At 46.8% G+C, this 25932-nt stretch overlaps 1 protein-coding gene across 1 annotated transcript; it reads right to left on the bottom strand.

The window, feature by feature from the left end:
• Positions 1 to 368: 368 nt before the first annotated feature.
• ACTR1B (actin related protein 1B) lies at positions 369 to 24581 on the bottom strand. Its single transcript, XM_026715273.2, has 11 exons — positions 24401 to 24581; positions 19849 to 19913; positions 18844 to 18919; positions 17476 to 17601; positions 14865 to 14989; positions 13853 to 14069; positions 11794 to 11886; positions 10737 to 10911; positions 7945 to 8006; positions 6076 to 6116; positions 369 to 4809 (listed from the first exon to the last, which is right to left on the bottom strand). Exons 1-11 carry the CDS (start codon positions 24446 to 24448, stop codon positions 4707 to 4709), a joined length of 1131 nt encoding a protein of 376 aa, XP_026571058.1. The 5' UTR covers positions 24449 to 24581; the 3' UTR covers positions 369 to 4706.
• Between the last annotated feature and the right edge of the window lie 1351 nt (positions 24582 to 25932).

Genomic DNA, 25932 nt, shown 5'->3' with positions numbered 1-25932 from the left:
AATTTTTGCCCGTGTGCTGCGTGAACCCCAAATTTCCTTTGGCCAATGAACTGTTACCTCCAACCAGAGGCATTCAAGGGGTTTTCAAAGAATGAAAACCAGCACCCTAAATTCCAATCCTTTTTTTGAGTGTTGGGACTGCAGATGCAAATCTTGTGTGAGTGCACGTTGCCCTTCGTCATACTGACAAATATACTGAGCTCTGCTAGGGGCCAATCGGTTAAGCTTCAGCCTTTACTCTACTTCTATTTTCTAGATATTTTATTCTCTAGCATTTAATTCAGTCCTACTATCCTCCCTTAGTATGGAGGTTCACTAACCATATTGATCCATAACTGCATTTCAAAAAAGCACATCTAAAAACTAAATGACTGAAATAGTTGCTTTGACATGTATTTATTGATACATTTGCCTTTCCTCCCCCAGGAAATGGGAGAGGGTTACACAAACAAAACTGCTTCGTATTTGCTATATATATATCCAGCCCTAACATCGCTGCTGAACTGTTCCAGACTCAGCCCACCTGAAGCCATACTATCACAAAACCTTTTTAAAGTACTAAAAAAAAAACACATTTTTTTTAAAACTTCCTTTCCAAAAGAAGCTTCCAACCCAACAGGGCATGGTTATCTGCTAATAAGGGCAGAATAACCAAGAAGAAAAGTGCAATTAGTATAACTGGGACCACACTTTGAAGCTGGAGGAGCTCTTTTAAGCCACTGAACATCCAATCTCCTAACTGGGGTAAAAGTCCCAATTCAACCATCCCTGACATTCGTGGTTTTTTTTCCTGAAACTTAAATCCGTTATTTGATACCTTGCAATCGGGAGTCACATAAGACAAGACATGATCGAATTCAATTTTGAGACAAGCGGACTTTTACTTTCCAAAATTCCCCAGCCAGCCATGCGTGGGGAATTCTGGAAGTCCACGTCAACCAAGACTGAGAAACATTCGCCTAATTTCCACACGTAGTTTTGAAGGGACTACAGCCGAGCTGACCATGGTCAACCAAGAAAGGCGTGACAGCCGTGGGATCTAGGACAGGAGTCTTCAACCTTGGTAACTTTTAAGCCTGGCGGATTTCAACTCCCAGAATTCCCCAGCCAGCAAAGACCCTCCAGGCTTAAAAGTTGCCATGGTTGGAGACCCCTGATCCAGTGGGTGAAGTTGTGAACTCTGCTGCAACAACTGGACAGCGACTACAGAGCGGGAGACAAGTCTTTGAATCTAAAGTCTGTCTCTTGTGTTCGCTGTGATCTGCAATGCCAGGAGCAGCATCGGAAAATCCTTAGGGCCGTGATGGCGAACCTATGGCACACAGAGCCATTTGTGTGGGCAACACGAGCCCCAGCCAAGCTTAGCTGCACTGCACATGCTGCGCGCCTCCCAGCCGATTTTCGGCCCATTTGAGGCCGTTTTCGGCCTCCCTGAGGCTCCAGGGAAGCCTCTGCAGCCTCAGCAGGCCGAAAAATGGGCTTCTGGGAATACTGGAAGTGCCCGTTTTCAGCCTCTGGAGTCCTGCGGAGGCCGTTTTTGCCCTCCTGGGGCTCGAGGAAAGCCTCTGCGGCCTTTGGAGGCCGAAAAATGGGCCAAACATCAGCTGGGAGGCAGGTGCACGAGCAGTGCAGGTAAGGGGGCGCGGGGGGGAGGGGTTGTTGCCTTCTGGGTTCTGGCACACACACAATTTTCAGCAGGGGGGCCTAAAAAGGGTTAGCCATCACTCCCTTAGGGAATCAATTAATCCAACAGCTGCACCCCACCTCTCTCTCTTTTGTGATGTGCATCAACGCTTCACATGGCAAAATCGTGGTTTGGTAAAAGACAAAGCGAGGCGGGCTAGATTTATATCCCGAAAAGTGCAACCTTAAAGGTTCCTTAGACCCACTTTTGCCACACAGCGCTCCCAACCTCCCAATTCCTGACAAATTTTAGGAGCTCTACCATGCTCCGCGATGTGCCGAAAGGGCCTTAAGTCCCAGCATCCGAAAAAGGCGGCGCGCTTCTCTCTCTCTTATCGTCCCAAAGCAGGACGGCGCCTCCTTCCGCCGTGAACAGAGCAGCCTCCAGACACACGCCAAGCCACTGGCGGTTAATTTATAATTATTAGTAGAATGAATTTACAAAATAAAAATTACAGGCAACTGTGTTAAATTATTGTACATTGCAGCCCAGACAGGTGGATCTCATGGGGAGAGGACTTTGGGGGGGTGGGGTGGGGGGGGCAGAATGGGGTGGAGAGGGAGAAGAAGAGGGGGCACTTATGCCTCCAATTTGGTTTAAGTTACTGTCGGGGGGGGGCAACACGGAGAAGATGGGAAGGGAACAGGGGGGGGAAGTGTGTTTCTTTGAAATAAATTTGAAATAAATTCATTTTGCGGACACAATAAAAATGCTGAATGCTTTTTTTTATCCTCCTCCCAGCCCTAGGCTGAGGCCATGATCTGCCACGCAGCCGAAGTGAAGAAGGGAGCTGGGCAGTTTGGATCATTATTGGCAACCTGCCTGCCTCCCCCCCCTCAGCTCCCCCCTTTTCACCAACACCCGCCCCACCCCAGCTAGCAAAAACCAGGCAGGCTTTCCAACTGGTTCTATCTTTTAGTCCAAACCGTTTGAATTCTGGACTCTGGGCCATCCATTTTTTTCCCCCCGCCTCCCCCCCAAAAAAGGCAGTAAGCAAAGGGGGCACCGTGGGGGGGGGGGGCTATGTGGGGGTGGGGGTGTACACAGGGTTTGTCCTGCAAAGCCTGGGAAGCAACTCTTGGGCTGTTGAGCAGAGGCCTGTGGGGGGGGCGGGCAGGGGGGTGGTTCGAATTGAAACCCACCCACGGTTGGGAGGGCGAACCCACTGGGGAAAGCTGGCGTTGGATACGGAGCCGGCAGCTACACAGGTGAAGGCACCCCCACACACACACACACTGCCCCCCCCCCCCAAAAAAAAGAGATACAGCCATTTGCAATGGACAGCCACAAGATTTGGGAGGAAGGGGGCGGGGGGGCACATCTCAAGGTACCACGAGCCAAAGCAGACATGGGGGTGGCGGGGTGGGTGGGAAACCAATGACAATATCGTGTAGTGTGGACTCAGGATGGGCTTGTTCTATTTCTTTTAGGTCGGTCTTGAAAGGTTCCAGGTTCCCCCACCAGGTTTGCAGGAAGCTTCCCAACCCCCCTCCTCCTAGCAGTCACCTGGACTTCCTCCCCTTCCCAAGAGAGACCCCCTGCCCCCCAAGGACTCCAGGGTGGGGGGCTTCCACTCCCGTAGCCTCCACCGCCCTCCGAGGCAGCCCTTTCCACGTCTATTTAGCTACCACGGACCGAGGTTGGGTTCTCCGTAGTCTTCCCCGCGGCTTCTGTCGGGAGGGCAGGGAGGACCGGCAGGGCTCAGGTCGAGGAGCTGCCGACCTCCGGCTTGGCTTGACCGGGAGCCGATCCCAAACTCTCAAGAGAGGAGACCCACCGTGCCTCTCAGCCCCTGCCCTCTTCTCCGAGGGGGGTTCAAACGGCCCCTGGACCCGAGTCTCCTAGGCCTTAAATGTGGGGATATGGGGGTGGTGGTGGTGGACGGACTGGGGGCAAGGGGTCTCCAAGAGGGAAGAGTTATGGGTTACGTCCAGGCCCCCATCGCTCTGTTCTCAAGGACTCCTTGAGTGGCTCCCCAGGGGATGAGAAGAGCGAAGCCATTTGGGGGGGGGCAGGTTGGAGAATGTCTTGGATGTCCCTTTCTTCCCCAGAGATTTGGGGTGGGGGTACGGGGCTGGTCGAGTTGACAAGAGGGGCCCAGCAGGGCAGCAGCTGTTAAGATGCCACCTTCCCTCCTTAAGAGCTTCCTGGCTTTTTTCTTTTTCTTTCTTTTCCCTCCTCACAGGAGGCAGGAGGTTCCTCCCGAGAGGCGTCGGATGTGCGGGGTGGCTAGGAAGGGGCTGGGGGCTCAGGGTAACTTCCTTGCCAAGAGGGCAGCCTTCCTCCTGGGCTGGCAGCCCGAGGCAAGCGCTGGGGCCAAGCCAAAAGGGGGGATCGGGAGGGGACCGGGAGGCGGGAAGGGGCGTCAAGTCCCTCCCAGGTCGAGGAGCCTCCTACCCACCCACCCGCAAACAAGGCCTCGAGAGAGCAACACCTCCTCCCAGGGAGGTGCATGCTAGCAACATGCATTAAGAGAGGGAGGGAGGAAGGAAGGAAGGAAGGAAGGAAGGAAGGAAGGAAGGAAGGAAGGAAGGAAGGAAGGAAGGAAGGAAGGAAGGAAGGAAGGAAGGAAGGAAAGGAAGGGAGGAAGGGAGAGGAAGGGAGGGGAGGAAGAAAGGAAGGGGAAGGAGGGTGGAAGGAAGGAAGGGGATAGGAAGGAAGGGAAAGGAAGGAAGGAAGGAAGGAAGGAAGGAAGGAAGGAAGGAAGGAAGGAAGGAAGGAAGGAAGGAAGGGAACAGGAAGGAAGGGGGAACAGGAAGGAAGGAAGGAAGGAAGGAAGGAAGGAAGGAAGGAAGGAAGGAAGGAAGGAAGGAAGGAAGGAAGGAAGGAAGGAAGGAAGGAAGGAAGGAAGGAAGGAAGGAAGGAAGGAAGGAAGGAAGGAAGGAAGGAAGGGGGGACAGGAAGGAAGGGAGGGAGGGAAGGAGCAGCCCTGGACAAGAAAGGGTTAAGAGAAGAGACATGACCCCAGCTGCTGCTGCTGCTGCTGCCGCCTCCTGCGGCTGCCACCCCCATCCCTGCTGCCCTAGAATGTCTTTCGATGAATGGCCCTCGACCCGTCCTCCTCGTATTCCTTCTTGGAGACCCACATCTTCTTGAACGTGTCCAACGAAGCCAGGATGGAGCCCCTGGGGGAGAAGACAAGAGGAGGAGAGTCAAGGAGGCTGGCACATCGCCTTGGCAAACCTAACACAGGTAAGTCCTCGACCTAACAACCATCCGTTCAGGGACCATTTGAAGCCACAACGACACTGGCGGGGGGGAAGCGACCAACTTCACACTTACAACTGTTGCTGCATTCCTCCCCCCTCCCCAAATTCCCGTGGATCAAAATTCGGACCCTTTGCAACTGGCATGTTACTTGTGACACCTGCAGCGTCCGGGGATCCCCTGATCCCTTGTTGGGACCCTCCGATGAGCACAGTCAGTCGGGGAAGCCAGATGCCCTGAACAGCCCTGGGATTAATTTTAACACCTGCAGGGACTCGGCTTCACGGTTTGGGGGCGAGAAACGGTCACAGGATGGAGCCAAACTCACTTAACAACGGTCTTGCTTAGCCACAAGAAGGCCGGGCTCACTGACTACCTCTGCGCTGAGCGGGCACAGATGTCAGCTCATCAAATATTTCTCCTGGTCTTCTTAGAGCGGCCAGAAGAAAAACGGAGAGGGTGAGCCGTGCGGCAGCTCGCAAACCCGAAAGCGAATTCCATCCATGTTTTCAAAGATAGTAACTAAGTGACCGAAGTTTTTGCCTCGCAAAAATTCTAACCAGAGAGCAGGATTGATGACTCCGGGCTATGGATGTGTCCCATTGGAGGATATGAATTACGATACATCCGGGGGGGTGGAGGGAAAACCAGGGTCAAGGGTGACAATGAATTATGTGTCTCAGAATCGGCTGCCCCCAGGCCTGTTTCTTTAAAAAAAAAAAATGCTAAAATTGGGTTTTGTTTTTGGGACAGCTCCTCTTCTCTCTCAGTCCACGTTTATCTTGAATCAATATCTGCTCCTTGCAAAAATGACGACAAGAAGTAAAAGGTCTTGGCTTAACTTGAGGAAAACCCAGACTGCATTCTTCTAGTACACCCAAGTCTTTACAAACCGATTCCAGTTTGTTCCTACTCCCCAAGTTGAGAATCTCTGGTTGAAGGTGTTGTGTGAACTCCTCCGAACGTGGTTTGCCTAGTAGAAGACTGGATTCGCAAAATGGACCTGAACACGGCTTGCTGAATAATTAAGCGCAACGGCCGAATTCGCAAAGGGCGCTTAAAATGAAAAAATCAAACAAGCCACATTCCTGCTGTTCAGGAAAGCTAAGTCATTATAAAACATGGTTACGACATTGGGGCTGCCGGTGGAAACTGCCTAGGGTGAGGAAGGGGAACATTCTTACCCAATCCACGTTGAGTATAATCTCTCCTGAGGAGCCGAAATCTGGAAAGAGGAACACAGAAGGACGCTTAGACAGAGGGATCAAATCAAGATCACGCAAAGCGTTAATACCACTTTATAAGGCCTTGGGGTAAGGCCACACTTGGAATCCCGCATCCAGCTTTGGTCACCACGATGTAAGAAAGATGTTGAGACTCTAGAAAACAGTGTGGAGAAGAGCAACGAAGATGATTAGGGGACTGGAAGCTAAAACATAACAGGGTTGCTAGAACTGGGCATGTCCAGTCTAGAGAAAAGAAGGACTAGGGGAGACAGGATAGCAGGGTTCCAATCTCTCAGGGGCTGCCCCAAAGAAGAGGGAGTCCAGCTATTCTCCAAAGCACCTGAAAGTCAGGACAGGAAGCAACGGGTGGAAACTCCTCAAGGAGAGAAGCAACCTAGAACTCGGGAGAAATTTCCTGAAAGTGGGAACAACTGATCAGTGGAACAACTTGCCTCCAGAAGTTGTAAATGCTCTAACACTGGAAGTTTTTAAAAAGATGTTGGATACCCATTTGTCTGAAGTGATGTAGGGTTTCCTGCCTATTCAGGGGGTTGGACTAGAAGACCTCCAAGGTCCCTTCCAACTCTGATCCATTCCATTCCATTCATTCTTCCTTATTCTATTCTATTCCGATTCCATCCTATTCTCTATCCTATCCTATCCTATCCTATCCTATTTTCTATTCTATTCTATTCTATTCTATTCTATTCTATTCTCTATTCCGTATTCTATTCTATTCCTTATTCCATTCCATTCTATTCTATTCTACTCTACTCTACTCTACTCTATCCCCTATATTCTATTCCTATTCTATTCTGTTCTGTTCTATTATATTCTATTCCCTATATTCTATTCCTATTCTGTTCTATTCTATTTCTATTCTATTCCCTAAATTCTGTTCCATCCCATCCCATTCCATTCTCTTCCCTTCTCTTCCATTCTATTCCCTTCATTCCATTCCATTCCATTCTATTCTATTCTTCATCCAACACTTGTTCTATTCTATCCTATCCTATCCTATCCTATTCTATTCTATTCTTCATCTATTCTATCTATTCTATTCTATTCTAATTCTAATTCTATTCCATTCCATTCTCATCCCCATTCTAGATAAGTCCAGCCTGTACACAGGAGCCCTCCCAAACAAGCCAGCCACGCCAACCTACGAATCAACCAATAGGAAGCTACACCCCACCAGGCACCACATAAATACGATACGTAGTATAGCCCAAAGTACAATAGAGAAAAGTTCCCCGAGGATGGGCTTCAGCGACAGTCTGAAAACTTGGAAGATTACACTCCTGGTCCAGGTGAACAGACCCAGACTGGATCCTACAAGTGCAACTACAACTCGCTCCTCGTTGCAATGATCAATGCAACCACAGAAAGCTGGGAGATCTAAGGTTCCATTTTGGAGTCCTGCATTTGGAACCAATTCATTCTCAATAACCCCATGGAGTTATTTAGAGGTTTAAAAAAAAGGAATTAGGGCTGGAACAGGGGTGGGTTTCTACCGGTTCTGCCCACCTCTGCAGAACCGGTAGCTCTGAAGAGCAGCAGACATAGAACCGGTTCTATGTGCTGATGATTTTGCCCACCCGCCCACCTGGGCTCTTACCTGACCTTTATTTCCTGATTTTTTCAACTTCAGCTGCCATGCGAGGCACAGCTACAGTTTAAAAAGCAGGAAAAAAAGGGGCTTTTTGAAAGGCTGCCTCTGCACGCAGCATGCCGATTTACAGGCACGCGCTCGCAGCATGCAGGAAGCTCGTAAATGAACGTGTTAAGTATCCCGCTGCGATGTAACATTTTTCCCCATCAATTTACCTTGATCTTGATGTCCTTTGGAGCGAGTTTCTTCACTTCGCTGAGCAGTCGGTCCCCGAAACCTGAAGAGTTGAGAAGGCAAGTTAGCACCCTCTTAAAGCACCAGAATAAAATCTCAGCCAGGCAGGAGGAGATGCTCAGGCCATCCAGAGGATTAAATTAATGGCCTTTGATCCTGCTGGGTGGAATTCAGGGAAACTGGCATCCAGTGTCTGTCTGTCTCTCTCTCTCTCTCTGTCACATACACACACACATTTTACCAGACTGTTCGGTCTGGTTCAAGACTGTCATCTTGAATGCTTGGACATCAAATTATTCTACTTTTTTAAAATAAAAATAAAAACAAGTAAGCAATTAATAAATGCCACTTTTGAGTAGCCTGCTTTATTGCTTAAGTTTCTAACAATATCCTTAACTTTAGGCAGCTTTTCTTCTTTGCTTTTTCTCCCCTACAGCTCGTCCTTGAGTTAGGAGAGCAATCGGGACTGGGATTCCCGACGCTAAGCAAAGCGCTCAAAGAGTGTTAACGTCATGCATCCCTTAGCCACGGCAATCCAGGCAATTCCGGTTGTCATGGTAACCCCAAGTGTGCCAGTTGTTAAAGAGGGAAGCAGAGGAATAAACAGGAAGTTGTTCTTTTCCATACTTTTTTTTTTTTAAGCAAACGTGCCTCTCCATTTTCTCACTTTCAGAAATTCAGGGAATGCCAAAAGCTGTAAGTGAATGCTAAAAGCTGTGGATCTGCTTAGAATGCCAAAATCTCCCGCTGCCTTCAAGCTATTTCTGTTAAAGGAGTAATGTTCTAATAGAAAAACCAGCCCGTGCCATAAGCCCTCCATTTCTTCATTCTAATTGAATTGATCTCCCTTCCATGTCCATTTCTATTCCTTCAAAACATGAGCTTCCTGTTCTAAGATTTCCAGATGCGTTTACTATCCCGATATTTATGCTGGTATGGTTCTACAGAGGAAGGATGGAGTCTGTCATCTGCGCCTCTATAACCGCCTGGTTTGGTTCTGCAACCCAACAAGACAGAAACAGACTTCAAAGAATAATTAGAACTGCACAAATAACAATTACTACCAACCTGCCTTCCATGGAGGACCTGAATACTGCACGAGACAAAAAGAGGGCTGGGAAAATATTTACAGACCCCTCACATCCCAGATAATAAACTGTTTCAACTCCTTCCCTCAAAACGACGCTATAGAGCCCTGCACACCAGAACAACTAGACACAAAGACAGTTTTTCCCCGAATGCCATCACTCTGCTAAGCAAATAATTCCCCCGTCTAACTATTTACAAAGTCTGCACTACTATCACTATTAATTTTCTCATCACTCATCCTTTCCCACTTGGGACTGTATGATTGGAACTTTGTCATTTGTTTCCTTACGATTTATATTGACTGCTTCCTAGTATGACTTGATTGCTTATGTGTATCCTATGACTATCATTAAGTGTTGGACCTCATGATTCTTGACTCTTGACGAATGTATCTTTTCTTTTATGTACACTGAGAGCATTTGCACCAAGACAAATTCCTTGTGTCTCCAATGACACTTGGCCAATAAAGAATTAATTCTATCTATCTATCTATCTATCTATCTATCTATCTATCTTCTATCCATCTATCTTCTATCAATCTATCTTCTATCTAATCTATCTATCTATCTATCCATCCATCTATCTTCTATCAATCTATCTTCTATCAATCTATCTATCTATCTATCTATCTATCTATCTATCTATCTATCTATCTATCTATCTATCTATCTATCTATCTATCTATCTATCTATCTATCTATCTATCTATCTATCTATCTATCTATCTATCTATCTATCTATCTATCTATCTATCTATCTATCAATCTATCTATCTATCTATCTATCTATCTATCTATCTATCTATCTATCTATCTATCTATCTATCTATCTATCTATCTCTATCTATCTATCTTTCTTTCTTTCTTTCTTTCTTTCTTCTCTCTTGAACCTTGTCCGAGAAAGCTGAGAAAACTAAACATCTCCTTCCGACCCATTTTTTGAGAGGGGAATTGCAGAATTAAAACTCCTTTAATCCAGAAATTGTGGCTGCTCCATCCCTGGAGGATTTTTAATGGCCAGCCATTCATCAGGAATGATACAGGGTCTCCCGTGTGAGGAGGGTGAACTAGAAAAGCGGTAGCCAACCACTGGGCCGGGGACCACTGGTGGGCCATGAGAAAATTTTGGTGGTCCCCAGAGAAAGGTTCCCCACCCCCCAAGCAATTAATCCAGGCTGCGCGGGAACACAAGGCTGTGCCGCCCACATGGCCCACCCATCCGTTGGCCTGCCCACCCTTCAGCCAAGCAAGCTGGAATTGGAAGGCGAGACCAACAGCCGGGAGGGAAATCCGCCCCGGGGTGGCTTGCTGATGTTGGCGGGAAAGTCTGTCCCATATTCCAGAGCTGCGGTAGCCACAGGACTGGCCCTTCGGTCATCCCGGAGCAGCTGCTCCGGGATGACCGAAGGGCCAGTCCTGTGGCTACCGCAGCTCTGGAATATGGGACAGACTTTCCCGCCAACATCAGCAAGTACCATAAGTCAAAATTCATATTAGTGGTCCGTGGGATTTAAAATTATGAGTTTGGTGGTCCCTGAGGTCCAAAAAGTTGGTGACCCCTGCACTAGTAGACCTTCAAGGTTCCTTCCAACTCTGTGGTTCATCTTATTATTTGTCATCATCTTATTATTTGTCATCTTATTATTTGTGACAAGTGGAATGTACCTACTCTACATCAACCGTACCTTTAAAGAGTGTAGATCCTCCGGATAAGACAATGTTCCCAAACAGCGTCCGCCTCAGGTCCATGTCAGATTTCTGGATGGCAAACACCAAGACTTCGTGGATCCCTTCGCTTTCATCTCCTATGAGGTCCGGTTGGAAAAGCAGCTCAGGAGCTCGGAACCGGGAAGGACCAACCTGTCCCAAAAGCCACAGGGTCAAATTCTGCTTCAGCGGGACTGGCTTGGCTACAACATTCGTAAGCTGGCAGAAGGTTTCTCTTCCCACCCCGCACCTTAGGGTTGTGGTTCACTGGCAGCCGGTGCAGATGGCAGCGGAATCGGACAGTGGGGAAGAAAGGGGACCAGTCAGGGAGTCTGGGGAAGACTCGGATGAGGGTCGTGCCTCCGATGCAGAGATGGGGCCAGGACCATCGGGGAGTGGGGTGCTGCCTTCGGAGTCTGGCAGCAGTGAGACTGAGGACCCAGGGGAGCCTGTTCCCAGTACGCCTGTGCGCAGAGCTGCTAGAAGGCGAGAGCAGCTGAGACAAAGGGGTGACTTGGGAGTAAGGCTGGGAGGTGATTGCCCCTCCCATCAGGTATAAAGGACAGGCCAAGGTGAAGAAACCTTTGCAGGAAGCAAAGTCGTTCGTTCAGTTCAGATTCATTCTTGAAGCTCTTTTGTACTTCGGTTAGTTTTTGTTCTAGTTCATTTGACACTTCTTGTCATTGGCAGCACTTCACAGAAAAGAAAGGTGGGTGCTTATCTTGAGGGACTGTTTGAGATTCATTACCGGCTGGGAATGAAAACAATTCCCAGCGTTGCAATAAAACAAGGCTTGTTTTTAAAATAAGCGTATGTGTAATTATGGTCTCGGAAGCCCTGGTCAGAACACTTACGCAGATCACCAAATATGGCTGAATTAACCAGTCTCTCATGCATGCGTAGCTAGGATCTCACAAAGCATTTTTTGTGAAGATCATCACAACTGCTTCTCTCTTGCACACCGAAACAGGAAATTTCAGGGCCCTTGCAGCCACATCCCAGGAGCAACACACATTGTTTCGTTCAGGAACTTACGTCTAAAGTGCTTCCGTCAGGCAGCGTGTACTGCACCTTCTCTGTCTCTAGGGCTTCATCCTTCTGAGGGTTGATGGACAGGTAGCAGGCTCTCTGTAGGGAGAGAGGAAGCAAAGCATGTGAAGCACCTGAAGTGGACCTGGAAGCCACCAGGGAGAGAAGCTCCTCGCAGGTTCTCCTGGTGGGGCAGGAGATCAGGTAAGCCTCTCCTCCTTCACTTGACCATGGGCAGCAGGCGAGACTTTGAACCTTCTCATACCAAAAGTCTGCTGGGGTTCTTCGTCTGGACGTTCATTTTCAAACTGAACTGGGCCTGGCTAGTCTAGAGAAGAGAAGGACCAGGGGAGACATGTTCCAATATTTGAGGGGCTGCCACAGAGAGGAGGAAGGGGGTCAAGCTGTTTTCCAAAGCCTTAAAAGCCTTAGTAAGACCACACCTAGAGTACCGCATCCAGTTTTGGTCACCATACTATTAAAAAAAGAGGTTGAGACTCTAGAAAGAGTGCAGAGAAGAGCAACCAGGATGATGAGGGGACTGGAGGTTAAAACATCTACCCAGGAACTGGGCCTGGCTAGTCTAGGGAAGAGAAGGACCAGGCGAGACAGGATAGCAGTCTTCCAATATTTGAGGGGCTGCCACAGAGAGGAGGAAGGGGTCAAGCTATTCTCCAAAGCACCAGAAGGGAAGAGAAGAAGCAACAGATGGAAACTCATCAAGGAGAGAAGCCACCAAGAACTAAGGAGAAATTTCCTGACAGTGAGAAGAATTAATCAGTCGAATAACTTGCCTCCAGAAGTTGTGGTTGCGCCAACTGTTGAGTTTTTAAGAAGAGACTGGATAACCATCTGACTGAAGTGGTGTAGGGTTTTCTGCTTAGGCAGGGGGCTGGACTAGAAGACCTCCAAGGTCCCTTCCAACTCTGTTATTCTATTTCTATTCTATACTCTTTAAAAGGCACTTTTACGGGAAGGAATAACGGATGGAAACTGAACAAGGAGGAGAGATTCAACCTGGAAATAAGGAGAAACTCTCCGACAGTGAGATCAACCAACCCGTGGAACGGAAGTTTGTGGGAGCTTCATCCCTGGGAGCTTTCAAGAAGAGACCGTCAGAAATGGTATAGAGCAGCGACGGCGAAGCTTTTCGGCACCGAGTGGCCAAACCGGAACATGGGCATGTGTAAGTGCCAGAAACCGAAGACCAACTAGCCAGCGGGCATGCATGCCAACTCTGGGTGCCACCTCTAGCACACGTGCCACAGGCTGGCCATCACGGCTGTAGGGTCTCCTGCTCGGGTGGGGGATTGGACTAGATGACCTCCAAGGTCCCTTCCAACTCTGTTCATTTGTTAAATCGGTGCGGGCCTGACGTTCTCAGGCACGCTTTGTATGAATTTTACCTTATTTCATCACACGGTGGTTGCTGAAGAAGCCCCCCTCTTCAAATCTACAGGGCTGTTTGCCTTTCCTTGCGGCATGACGTAGCAAAGCCGTTTCACGGGCAAGGATGTCTTTGAAGCTGCCAGGGCAGGCGTTCCGCTCGCTGAAGGCAGCCGCTTTGGGAACCCAAAACCGGTTTCTGCCTTCTTCACCGTCTGGTAGACACTTCAAAGAAGCCGCTAGCTGAACCGCGGCTTCCAAGCCTCCAGCTGAGGCTTCCCAACTGCTCCTATCTTGTGCGAGGTGCGCAACGCTCCCGCTTATCAGCAGACCAGGGAAATCCCCACTGCAGTGAGGGCAAAGAGCCCCCATGACCCACGCATATTCCCTTTGCAGACTACAGGAACCATTTGCACCACTCAGGTGAACGCTGAGGATACAGGTACACCTCCAAGTGGCCTCAACGACCCTCTCAAAGGATGCAAATGACCAGCTGTCTGCAAGGAGTATAAATCCTTCCATTCCCCACCATCCTGTCAGAGCTGAAGAAGCTTCTTGGAGGAGAAGCGAAAGGTCTTCCCAAAAAGAACAACAACAAGGGAGTCCATTTGCCTCCTGACAAAAACACCTTTGGGACAAGGAGGACTGCGAATCTCCGCAGACTCGCTCTGGACCTTACCTCTTTTATTGTCTTGACCACTTCAAACTCGGCCGAGGTGTGGAAGTCGTAGCCCTCTTTCCGCAGCAACAAGCGGAGGTAACGGGACACATCCCGGCCGGCAATGTCGACCCGCATGATCGAGTGAGGCATGGCAAAGCCCTCGTAGATGGGCACCGCGTGCGTCACACCGTCGCCCGCATCGAGCACGACACCCGTGGTGCGGCCTGTGGCGTAACTGGAAGGGGACAGAGGGAGATGGGGGTGGTCAGTCCATTATGCCAGCGGCACCCAATCTTTGGAGCCCCGGGGACCGGTTCCGTGGAGAAAGATTATTTTCTGTGGACAGGGGGTAGGGTATGTGGTGTTGCCTGTTGCCTGCCTCCTGCAGGTGGGGCTTTCCTTGTTTCCACGGCCCGGTCTCTGGTATGCTGCGGCTCGGTGCCAGTCCACAGACCGGGTAGGCATGGGCTGCTACCGGTTCTCCCCAGTTCGGGTGAACTGGTAGCTAACCAGTAGCTCATTTTATGGCCGCTTTGGTGAATCGGCAAACCCCACTCCTGGCTGGCCCCGCCCACACCACCCCACTCCTCCAAGGAGTCTCCGTGCAGCCTTCTTTTGGATCCCGGGTAGTGCAGAGCTCACGAGGCGGCTCAGGGAAGAGAAATATGGGCTGTTCCCTATTTTTTCTACTTGCATTTTTTTTTACATGCTTTCAAACTGCTAAGTTGCCAAAAGCTGGGACAAGTAGCGGGGAACTCACTCCATGACGTAGCACTGGGGATTCGAACCGCCAACCTTTTCTGATTGACAAGCTCAGTGTTCTCAGCCACCAAGTCCCTATTTGTACCCTATGACTACTTTAAGCGTTGTACCTTATGTTCTTGTCAAATGCATCTTTTCTTTCTATGTACAGTGAGAGCATATCCTAGCAAATTCCTTGTGTGTCTAATCACACTTGGCCAATAAAGAATTCATTCATTCATTCATTCGTTTACCTGGATGGCCCAGAATCTCTTACACAGACACTTACAGACTGAGGACAGCTTGCATGGAGATGAAGAGAGCAGGGACGTTGAACGTCTCAAAGAAAACTTCTGCAGCCTTTTCCCGGTTTTTGCTGGGGTTTAGGGGGGCTTCTGTCAAGAGAACAGGATGCTGGAAGGAAAACAGAGGGTCCACATCAATGTCACAAAACTGACAGGATGTTTGCAAGCCCCGCTTCCCATCGGACATCCCACCCAAAAGGGCCCCTAGTCCAGTATGAAGCCGCTGAAATGGCAGCAACGCTAATTCTGTTCACCTTCCTAAGAACACAATGTGACGTACAGCATAAGAGCCTTGGTGGCGCAGTGGTTAGAATGCAGTACTGCAGACTACTTCTGCTGGCTGCCTGCAATTTTGGCAGATCCAATCTCCACCAGGCTCAAGGTTGACTCAGCCTTCCATCCTTCCGAGGTGGATAAAATGAGGACCCAAATTGTTGGGGGCAAGAGGCTGACTCTGTAAACTGCTTAGAAAGGGCTGTAAAAGCAACATGAAGTGGTATATAAGTCTAAGTGCTATTTGCCTTTCTTTCTTTCTTTCTTTCTTTCTTTCTTTCTTTCTTTCTTTCCTTCCTTCCTTCCTTCTTTCCTTCTTCCCTTCCCTTCCCTTCCCCATGCATCTGTCCAACCCAGCTCAAAGTTGACTCAGCCTTCCGTCCTTCCGAGGTGGGTCAAATGGGGACCCAGATTGTTGGGGGCAAGAGGCTGACTCTGTAAACCGTTTAGAGACGGCTGTAAAGCACAGTGAAGCGATATAGAAGTCTAAGTGCTATTGCTATTTAATGTGAAGGGCCTCTCTATTAAACCACATTTTTCACAACATTGTGTTCTTCGGGAACATATTTAATTAGAACCAAATTTGGAGCCAAGGGCATCTGAACCACCCAGAGAAAAAACACATTATAGCAGGAAGCAGGATCTAGAAAGCTCTGGAACCCAACTCTTTACCATAAATGTGGTTTTCCGCCTCCTATTGATTAAGAAACTACCAGAAGATCCCTCAGGCTCCAATTCCCTTCTCCCTGCAATATATAGTGGTAGAGTACCTTGGTATTCAACTGCTTTGAAAGTCATCGAATTTGGTGCTCAACGTGTTTTGACGTCAAAATTTTGTCCCAGCACTCATTGTTTGTTTGGTACTCAACGCCAAAGCTTGAACTTGTCCGTATTGGCTACCTGGTAACTCACTACATTAGTGGTACCTCGGTACTCATCCTTAATCGGTTCTGGGAGGTGTAATGAGAACCAAAAACAATGAGTACCAAACAAATTTTTCCCATAAAGAATAATGTAGTGAGTCACAACGCTGATTCTGACAAGTTCTAGCTTGTAAGTTGAGTACTAAACAAACAATGAGTAGCGGGAGAATTTTTTCGTGTCAAAATGTATTGAGTACCAAATTCAGTGAGTTTCAAAGCCGTTGAGAACCAAGGTACCACTGCATTTCTTATGGGTGAAATTTGTTCGGTACTCATCGCTCTTCCCAGAACTACTAACGATGAGTACCAAGGTACCGCTGTCCATGGACATCTCTCCTGCAACTTCTCCAACTGCTCTCTGGATGTACTGGATCAACAATTCATATAGTATAAATTTGGATGGATGGCAAATTTTATGGGAACGAAACAAAAAAAAAATGACCTTGGCTACATCGTTTAAAGAAAATTTATATACATTGTTTCATAGATGGCATATTCCGCCATCAAAATTGGCTAAAATGTACCCAAATCTTTTCCCCGTATGTTAGAAGTGTAATAAGGAAAATGGAACGTATTATCCTTTACGGTGGAATTGCAAAGAAGCCCAAATGTTTTGGCAGAAAATCCAGAAAGCGTTAGAAAAGATGTGTAAAATTAAAACAGAATATAGACCCGAATTTTTCTTGATAGGAATTAATGAGGGAAAATACAACAAAGATATTATATATCTAATAATCCATATAATCACAGCTGCAAGATTAGCTTATGCCCAACGGTGGAAATGCAAGGAAACTCCAAGTGAAACAGAAATAATTAGGAACATTTGTATGTGTGTAGAAATGGATAAATTGATAAAAGAATTAAAAAAATAAGGACGAATCTGATTATTACAAAATATGGGACAAGTTTTATCACTGGTTGGAAAAAAGGAAGGATCAAGAAAATAAGAAATGATTAAGGTTTATGTATATATTATATATACTATGTATATAGAATGTAAATGTGTATTATTTTTGAAATGACTTAGCGATGTAAGACAACTATGTCGGTTAGGATGATTGCACCATGTTCACTGTTTTTTAAATATCTTTTTCCTTCTTTTTCTGTATGTTTAATAAACATTTTTTTTTTTGGAAAAACAATTCATATTGCAGTGCACAACAGTTCTCTTGGGGCACCAAGCTAACCGAAGCTTGCATCGTTTCTTTAATGCCAAAAGGGGCCTACAACAGCACGCTGGCTGGGAAATTCTGGCAGTTGAAGCCCACAAGTCTTGAAGCTGCCGAGGCTGGACAGCCCTGGCCTACACCCTCATTTCTAAAAATGTTAAAATATAAAAATAAACATAGAAGGTTAACAAATCTCCCCCCGATCTCGTGACCAGGGACGACGTTATTACCTCTTCTGAAAAGGTCTGCAGCTGGTCTTTGGAATAAACATACTGCCAGATCCTCTCCATGTCGTTCCAGTCCCGGACAATGCCATGTTCCATGGGGTACCGGATGGATAACAGCCCTCGGTGTTCCTACAGGAGAAAGATAAAGAATTCTGCTGCACAGGATGGTACCTGTGATGACCCAGGATGGGTTACAAAATAAACGCAGTCACAAAAACAGATGGAAGTCCCTTTTATGCCTTCACTTTGTTCCAAATATCCTTGACTGGAGACAAAAAACTCCCCCACCAGCAGTTATGAAAAGGAGGAAATGCCATTTAAACTAAAAAGGCCTATAATTATAATGAGTAGAAACAACACAAACCACACTGAAGCAATTAAGGGAACCAGGCAAGATAAGGGCTTGAAGATGTCCACAGATATCGGTACATACACTGGGAAGGACGCCAAACTCAGAGAGGAACAATAAACTCAGAGATATTTCCATGCTTTGTTTCCAGCACTGGCCCATATGCATGTCCATCCTACCAGTTCTCACAGCTGCAGCCCATGAAGAGGATCAAGGCCCTTTCCTCCCCCGTAGACCATGCCACTCACATTTCTCCCTTATCCTCTCCTCCCTGTGTGCCCTAGGATGGAGAGGGGATGGGCCTGGGTCTTCCTCTAACTGCCCGGCCGGCCTCTGCCCTTCCCCAGCCTCCTCCCCAACCTCCAGAGCCCCACTTCCACTTCCTGTCAGCTGTTCCTCCTTTCCCTTGGAGTCAGTCTCCAGCAGGGGCATGACAGCACCCAGCAGCCAGAAAATGAATCCTCTTGGGTGGGGAGAACGGACAATGTCCAACATGGATGCCACAGAAGAGTTCAAAGTTGGCCTATTGCAAAGCACGCTAAACCTCTCTAAAAGGCACAGTTTAAAACACAGGTGCTCCTATTTGCCTGTTAGTATTGAATAAACTAGTGTTTGTATCTGTTCTTTCTGTGGTATAAGAGCCATGGTGGTGCAGTGGTTAGAATGCAGCACTGCAGGCTGACTCTGCCTACTGTCAGAAGTTTGATCCTGACAGGTTGACTCAGCCTCCCATCCTTCCAAGATGGATAAAATAAGGACCCAGATTGTTGGGGGCAATACGATGACTCTGTAAACTGCTTCTAAAGGGCTGGAAAGCATTATGAAACGGTATATAAGCCTAAGCGCTACCACTATAAGCAAAACTCTTAGTTAAGGAAGAGACAAATCAAGTCAATTGGCATTTGAGGTGGGGAACAGGGTTCAAATGAGTGGCTCTGGGTTTTGGGGGCCCTTCTGGGTTTGCACCACCTTTGGTACGGGAGGGGAGGGATAGCTTAGAGGTGCTGTGGGTGGGATTTTACCTCTGCTTTTGGTCCAATGAAGAGATCTCCTTCGAGCGCTCCGGCCATAACGCGGACATGTTTCGGGCGGCCCACACTAGCAAGAAAGAGAGCAATTATCACTCTGCACATGAGTGTGGGCCAACCTTACAAGGCAGACCAAGACAGAAAACACAATGAGACAACCTGATTCAACTTCATTGTAAGACTAGCTCGATACCCGTGCTTCGCTACGAAACTATGTGATCGGGCTCAGTTTTGGGGGAAGAAAAAAGGGGGAAAGAATGGTGCCTCTGTCTAACAACATCCATCGGTATTCATCTGGCTAGCATCCTCTCAGTGTGTGAGAGAGCTGAGGGCTGTTTGGAAACGCAAACAGTATTTGCTGTGTGAGCAAGGAGACAGCAAGGAGCCCGGCTCAACTGTTCTGTACTAAAGCTGCTTGGTGCTGTGAAACTAAAACCAAAACTGTAACTCCTCTCCTCTGCTTGTGTTTTGCATTTGGAAGAGATTTCTTTTCAGGTGGGGAGGGGGAGTAGAACTCCTTAGCATCAGAGCGTGTTAATAATAATAATAATATAGGAAATAACTCTAAATGCTGAGGGTCATTTCGAAAAATCCTTTCTTAGCACCTAGAAGCCAAGAGGAACATATCTGCCAAATTTCAAGTTTTGTAGGCTTTATGGTTCTGCAGATTTTGTGATGATGCTTGAGTGGCCTTTCGCTTTTATATATATAGATGACAACATTGACGGATTCTCGCAAATCTGAAAGGGGGATTTTCCCAGCATCTCATTTACAGCACAAGAAACTGGATGGGTTGAGCATTCCTGCTCTGGACCCAGCGGCCTTTTATCTACTTATTCCCTTGGCTGTGTCTCTTTTGCCCTGTTTCCGAAGGTAATTCCCACATACTATTTACACCGGAGGATCCTTTACAATTGATCACCAACCCTTACCCTCGTTGTTTCCCAACTTTCTACACCTAACAACCTACGTGACAAGGAGTTCTGCAGCAATACTCACTAGTTTGGGAAGCAGTACTTGGGAATCTGATCTCCGGCAAAACCAGCTTTAACTACTCCTGAACCCTGTATGCAAAAAAAACAAAACAAAACCAAACCACCTCGTCAACAGCAAGGCAGAAGACATTTTGGTTCAAAGCACACTTGGTAGCAGAGAAAAGTTTGCCACACGTTGCTTAGTGGCACAAAGGAGGCACTGAGGTTTTCCTTCCCTTTCTGTAGATATCGCTTTTCAGGTTAAATGTCTTCCATTCAAGTATTCCTCGGAGACCAGAGGGAGACACGCTGTCTCTGACAAAGCAGTTGAGATGTTTTAAGCCTTGTGTATGTATTTCTTCCAGATCTAAACTTTTATACAGAGGGATACTTGGGGCCAAGAGAATTTTACGTTGTTCTCTTCTAGCACCTTAGATAGGATTTTTCGAGGAGCGGTGGTTAGAGTATAGTACTGCAAGCTACTTCTGCTGACTGCCGGCTGCCTACAATTTGGCAGTTCAAATCCCACCAGGCTCAAGGTTGACTCAGCCTTCCATCCTTCCCAAGTGGGTCAAATGAGGACCCAGATTGTTGCGGGACAAGAGGCTGACTCTCTAAACAGCTTAGAGAGGACTGTAAAGCAGTATATAAGTCTAAGGGGTTTTGCTATTTTCTGTGTGGCTTGTAGTGCATGTTAAAAAGTCCAGAGCTAGCGATAAAATCCCAACAATTCCAACTGATGCAATGAATGTCAGATTATGGGCAAGCTGTCCTTTCACCTGCAGCACAATAACCATGTTACACTCACCTATGCTGAGAAGAAAGCTGCACTAAATCCCAACAGGTTGTACTCAATGTGCACCCATACAATTGCAGCCGGAAACTGAGGTATGTGTAAACACTGGACTTTTTCCCTTCAACCGAAAAGAATGAAGCCGCGTTCCAAAAGAGGAGTGAACTTCAACTCATCTCTCAGGAATAAGCATACGCGGTGCTCAATATAATTGTTAATTGTCAAAGGAAAGGAAAGACGCTTCAATATTAATAGTATTACCAACATTGTCAGTACTGTGCTGAAAGCTAAGCTTTAATTATACAATCTTTACTATAACGTAGATTTTTATATTGGTTGATCCTACAAAAACCACATCTAGATTAAGATCTGGACGCATTTTCATTTCACACAGTTATTCAAACGCCAAGTCATTCTATCACACATATTCGTGGGAATTCCTTTGAAGATGTAGACTCTTATCAAACGTAATATCTTTAGTCCATTAGCTACAATTCTGAAACACTGACATATCCGGTTCAGGAAGGCTCATTTTAAAGTTACATTATATTACACAACGGCATTGACTTATGATGGTTTTATGCCACGGATCAGCATAATGTATTGATTATACAACTGAGCTACGGATTGGGAAAACATGGAAGCGCTCCTTTCAAATAGGAGTTATTCCGGACAAGCCGCTTCAGCAGCTTAAATGTTCTCAATCTGCAGTAGAGGAGCTATATGCTAACTTAACTCACATACAACAACTAGAGAATCCAGTTAGTTGCAGGTAGTCCTCGATTTACCACCACAATTGAACCAAAATTTTTCTGTTAAGTGGGATATGTGTTAAGTGAGTTTTGCCCCGTGGTACCACCTTTCTTGCCCCGGTTGTTAAGTGAATCACTGCAGTAACAGGGTTTTTAAATGAATCTGGCTTCCCCCGGTTAGTTTAAATGTCGGTCAGAAGGTTGCAAAAATAATTAAATAAATCACATGACACACACACCCCCGGGATGCTAGAATGGGTCATAAGTATGAACCAAGTGGCCAAGCGCCTGAATTTTGATCAAACGAGAAAGGGGAAAAACGGTCGTAATTCACTTTTTTCCCAGGCCGTTGTAACTTTGAACGGTCACTAAATGTTGTAAGCCAAGGACTACTGTATTTATTTTCCATGCCTCACGGTGTTATACATTACTAGCTGGATACCCGGGCTTCACTACGAAACTATGTAGTCGGGCTTAGTTTTGGGGGAGGAATATAAGAAGGGGGGGGGGATTTTGCCTCTGCCTACCAGCATCCATCGGTATTCATCTGGCTAGCGTCCTGTCACTGTGTGAGAGAGTTGAGGGCTGTTTGGAAACTGAAACAGTATTTGCTGTGTGACCAAGAAAGAGACAGCAAGGAGCCTGGCGTGGCTTAGCTCATCTATTCTGTACTAAAGCTGCTTGGTGCTGCTGTGAAACTGAAACTCCTCTGCTTGCGTTTTGCATTTGGAAGAGATTTCTTTTCAGGTGGGGAGAGGGAGTAGAACTCCTTAGCATCAGAGCGTGTTAATAATAATAATATAGGAAATACTCTAAATGCTCTGATGGTCATTTGGAAAAATCCTTTCCCAGTGAGCACCTAGAAGCCAAGAAGAATATACGTGCCAAATTTCAAGTTTGTAGGCTTTACGGTTCTGGAGATTCTGTGATGATGCGTGAGTAGTCTTTCGCTTTTATATATATATATATATAGATTATACGTTGGCTGTCAGGTTGTTCTACAAAGATTGGTCCTTCTTTTTCCCACCCACTCATTCTTCATTAACTAATAGCAGGGATTGAAACTGGTGTCTTCCTCATTCAGAAGCACTATAGTACCACCAATTTATGGATTATGCTAATAAACTAGGATTTTGAATGGTTTATCGATCATAATCAAAGCTCAGTAAGAGATTTATTTATAAGGTAGAGCAGAACATTTCATTTCGTCAAGTGCATTTAGACACACAAGGAGACAATTTTCTTGTGCGTCTAACCACACTTATCCCACTAAAGTATTCTATTCTATTCTATATGTAAATCACTTATTGAGGGGCTCACCTGGGAAGGAGCAAAAAAGCATCTGCAAGAAAATAGAGGTATTAACATGCACAGTGGCAAATATTTTAGCAGGCATTACAGTAAGAATATATTCTTAACCCAAGGAAATTAAGGATAGGAAACAGTGATATCAGGTAGAGCCCCAAAGAGCAACTACCACTGTCAAAAAATAAAATAAAATGCATGGGTGGAACAAAATAATCAGTAGGGACCATGATCAACACTAATGCCTTTTTCTCTATACTGTACAGGTAGAGGAAAATGCCAAACAGTCTGAACAACTGGTTCACTGTGTGAGGATGAGGATGATGATGATTAACAATAACAACATTGTCAAACAACAACAATAATAACTACACTGCCAAACATCCAGATTTGGCTATCCCAGGTCCTTGGTAAGGATTCAATAAGTAGACAAAAATGCCAGTCCCAGACTGAACATCTGACTGTGAATAATAATAATAATAATAGTAAAAATAATAATAATATACAATAATAATAATATGGTGGATACCTAGAATGCTGGCAGCAACCTGTATCAACCATCAGTGCCAGTCAATGATATTTGTGATACATTTTTAAATGTTCAGTTGACTGAGATTAATGTTTAATGAAATAATAATAATAATAATAACAATACTGTATTCAGCAAAAAAAAAAATCACCAAGTATTGGGACTTACAAGTTGAAGTTAAGTGACTTTGGAAAAAGAAATTGTGTCTTATTGTAATTGGAGCCCTTGGAGCAATACCTAAAGGGCTGCCTCGCTATTTGGAAATCCTGAATTTATCAGATTTGAATACCGTGATTCTACAAAAAAGCCACCCAACTTGGAACAGCTTATATCCTCCGATGCTTCCTGAACAGTTCCTAGGTTCTTGGTTAGGACTCGAACTGTTGAGCTACCAACCAGCCCCAAAGGCTGTGAATCTCACTAAAGATTTAATAATAATAATAATAATAGTTGTCAAACATCCAGATTTGCCTATCCCAGGTCCTTAGTAAGGATTTGATAGGTAGACAAAACGCCAAACCCCAGTCTGAACATCTGGCTGGCATAAGAATAATATTGTGCATTATTATTACTTAACATTTAATAATACTAAAAATAAACACTTATAATACTAATACTAATAATATACTTGGTTGATCCCTTGGATGCTGCCAGCAACCCATATCAACTATCAGCACCAGTCAATGTCAACGGTGATACATTTTTAAATGTTCAATTGACTGAGTTTCATGTTGAATAAATAAAAGAAATAATGAGTAATAATGAGTAATAATAACAATAATAAAAATAATAATAGTTTTATATTCAAGGCACAGGCTACCCGATTCCGCTGAGTAATCCCAGCGTCCAGAGCGGCGGGCCTCCCTCTTCATCCCCCCCGCCTATGCCGGACCCGCATCCCTCCTTATCCCGGGGGTCCACACGACCCGCTGGGCCCAAACCAAACCAGGTTTAGGGGTTCCGCATCCTGGCTTAACGTTGCCCCCCTAGTCCCCCCCACCGAGGGCCCTTCTAGGCAAAAGCCTGGCAGAAATCTATCGTATCTACAGATCCGAGGCGGGGCTGGGGCGAAGGCCAAGGCCCCACCCAGCTCCGGGAGCTCATCCGCCGCCGTTGCTGCAGCCTCGCCGGGCGCGGCTCTCTCTTCCCCGCCCGCCCGCCCGCCTCGGCTGCTCCTCCTCCGGCCTTGCAGGCTTACGTTGTCAATGACGACGGGCTGGTTGGCGATGATATCGTAGGATTCCATGGCCGGGGCCGCTGGGCCTGGCCGAGCGATGACTCCGGACCGCCCGCCTGCCTCACCCGCTGGAGCTCAGCCGCCGGGCCCCGGGAACCACCACCCAACCTCGCGCACCCTAACCCGGCTGCTGGGAAAGGAGGGGGAGGAGGGGGACAAAGGTAGATGGGCAAGCGTCTCGTCCAATCGGCAGCGGCGACACCGTCCTCCCGCGAACGGGAGGCGTTTCCGCTGGGCAGTCCGTCAGCGATTGGCTTCTCCGCGCCGCGGGAGGCGGGCCTTCCGTGTTCAAGTTCGGTGGAGCGAACGCCGAAAGGCAGAGGGCGGGGATGTGTGGGGTTAGGTGGGAAATGATGTCATGGTCCGTTCTTAAAGGGGCAGCGCTGTATTTTTTTTTTTAATTTTTGGCTTTGGGCTTTGCCCAGCGGAGGGAAGAAATGGGTTGGACTCGCCAGGCAATGGGATCGAGAGGCTGGAGGAAAGACAGGACATTCAACAGAATAATAGACTGAGAAGGGACCTTCGAGGTCATCTAGCCCAACCCCCTCCACCCAAGCACCATTTCTGGCAGATGGCAATCCAGTCCTTTCTTGAAAGCTTCCAGTGATGAAGCTCCCACTTCTGAAGGAAACTTCTGTTCCATGGGTTGATTGTTCTCACTGCCAGAAAATTCCTCATTTCCAGGTTGAATCTCTCTCCTTGTTCAGTTTCCATCTATTATTCCTTGTCTGGCCTTCAAGTGCCTTGGTTAATTGTCCTCCCTGTTAGGAAGTTTCTCCTAAATTTAGTTTAGTTTATTGTCATTGCACATCGTGCAAAGAAATTAAACACCCTCTTCAGTGTACATAATGGCTATGAAAATAAACACAAACACACATCCTTCACATTCTATGCAACTGAATTGAAAACCCCTGATATTGCATTCATATTGCACTATAGAGTGGAATACAATAGAGTTACTGCCCTGGGATAGAAGCTGTTCTTCAGCCATATTTGTCCTTGTTTTTATTCCAGGTTGGTTCTCTCCTTGGTTAGTTTCCATCCATTGTTTCTTGTCCTGCCATCCAGCGCTTTGGAGAATAATTTGACCCCTCTTCTTTGTGGCAGCCCCTCAAATATTGAAGTCGCCCCTAATTCTTCTTTTCTTTAGACTAGCCAAACCCAAATCCTGCAGCCGTTCTTCATGTTTTAGTCTCCAGGCCTTTGGTCATCTTAGTTTTCTCTTCTTCTGAACCCTAACCTTTAAATACTGGAATGATGGATGATGCAGTCCACCTCCAGACCTCATCTTCCCTGTCACGGCAGCGGAGAGGATGATGGAAGATGCAGTCCAACTCCAAACCTCATCATCCTCCATCCCACAGCAGCGGAAAGGATGATGGAAGCTGCAATCCAACTCCAAATCTCATCATCCTCCGTCCCACAGCAGTGGAAAGGATGATAGGAGATGGAGTCCCGCCTTTGGACAGGGCGCTGGGCTCTTAGGCTTGTGC

Source organism: Pseudonaja textilis, chromosome 9 (genome assembly GCF_049901715.1).
Source record: "Pseudonaja textilis isolate UNSWEBS1 chromosome 9, rPseTex1.2, whole genome shotgun sequence".
In the NCBI taxonomy this organism is placed as follows: Eukaryota; Metazoa; Chordata; class Lepidosauria; order Squamata; family Elapidae; genus Pseudonaja; species Pseudonaja textilis.
Note: the sequence above shows the minus strand (reverse complement) of the source record. Positions and strands in the feature narration are given on the sequence as shown.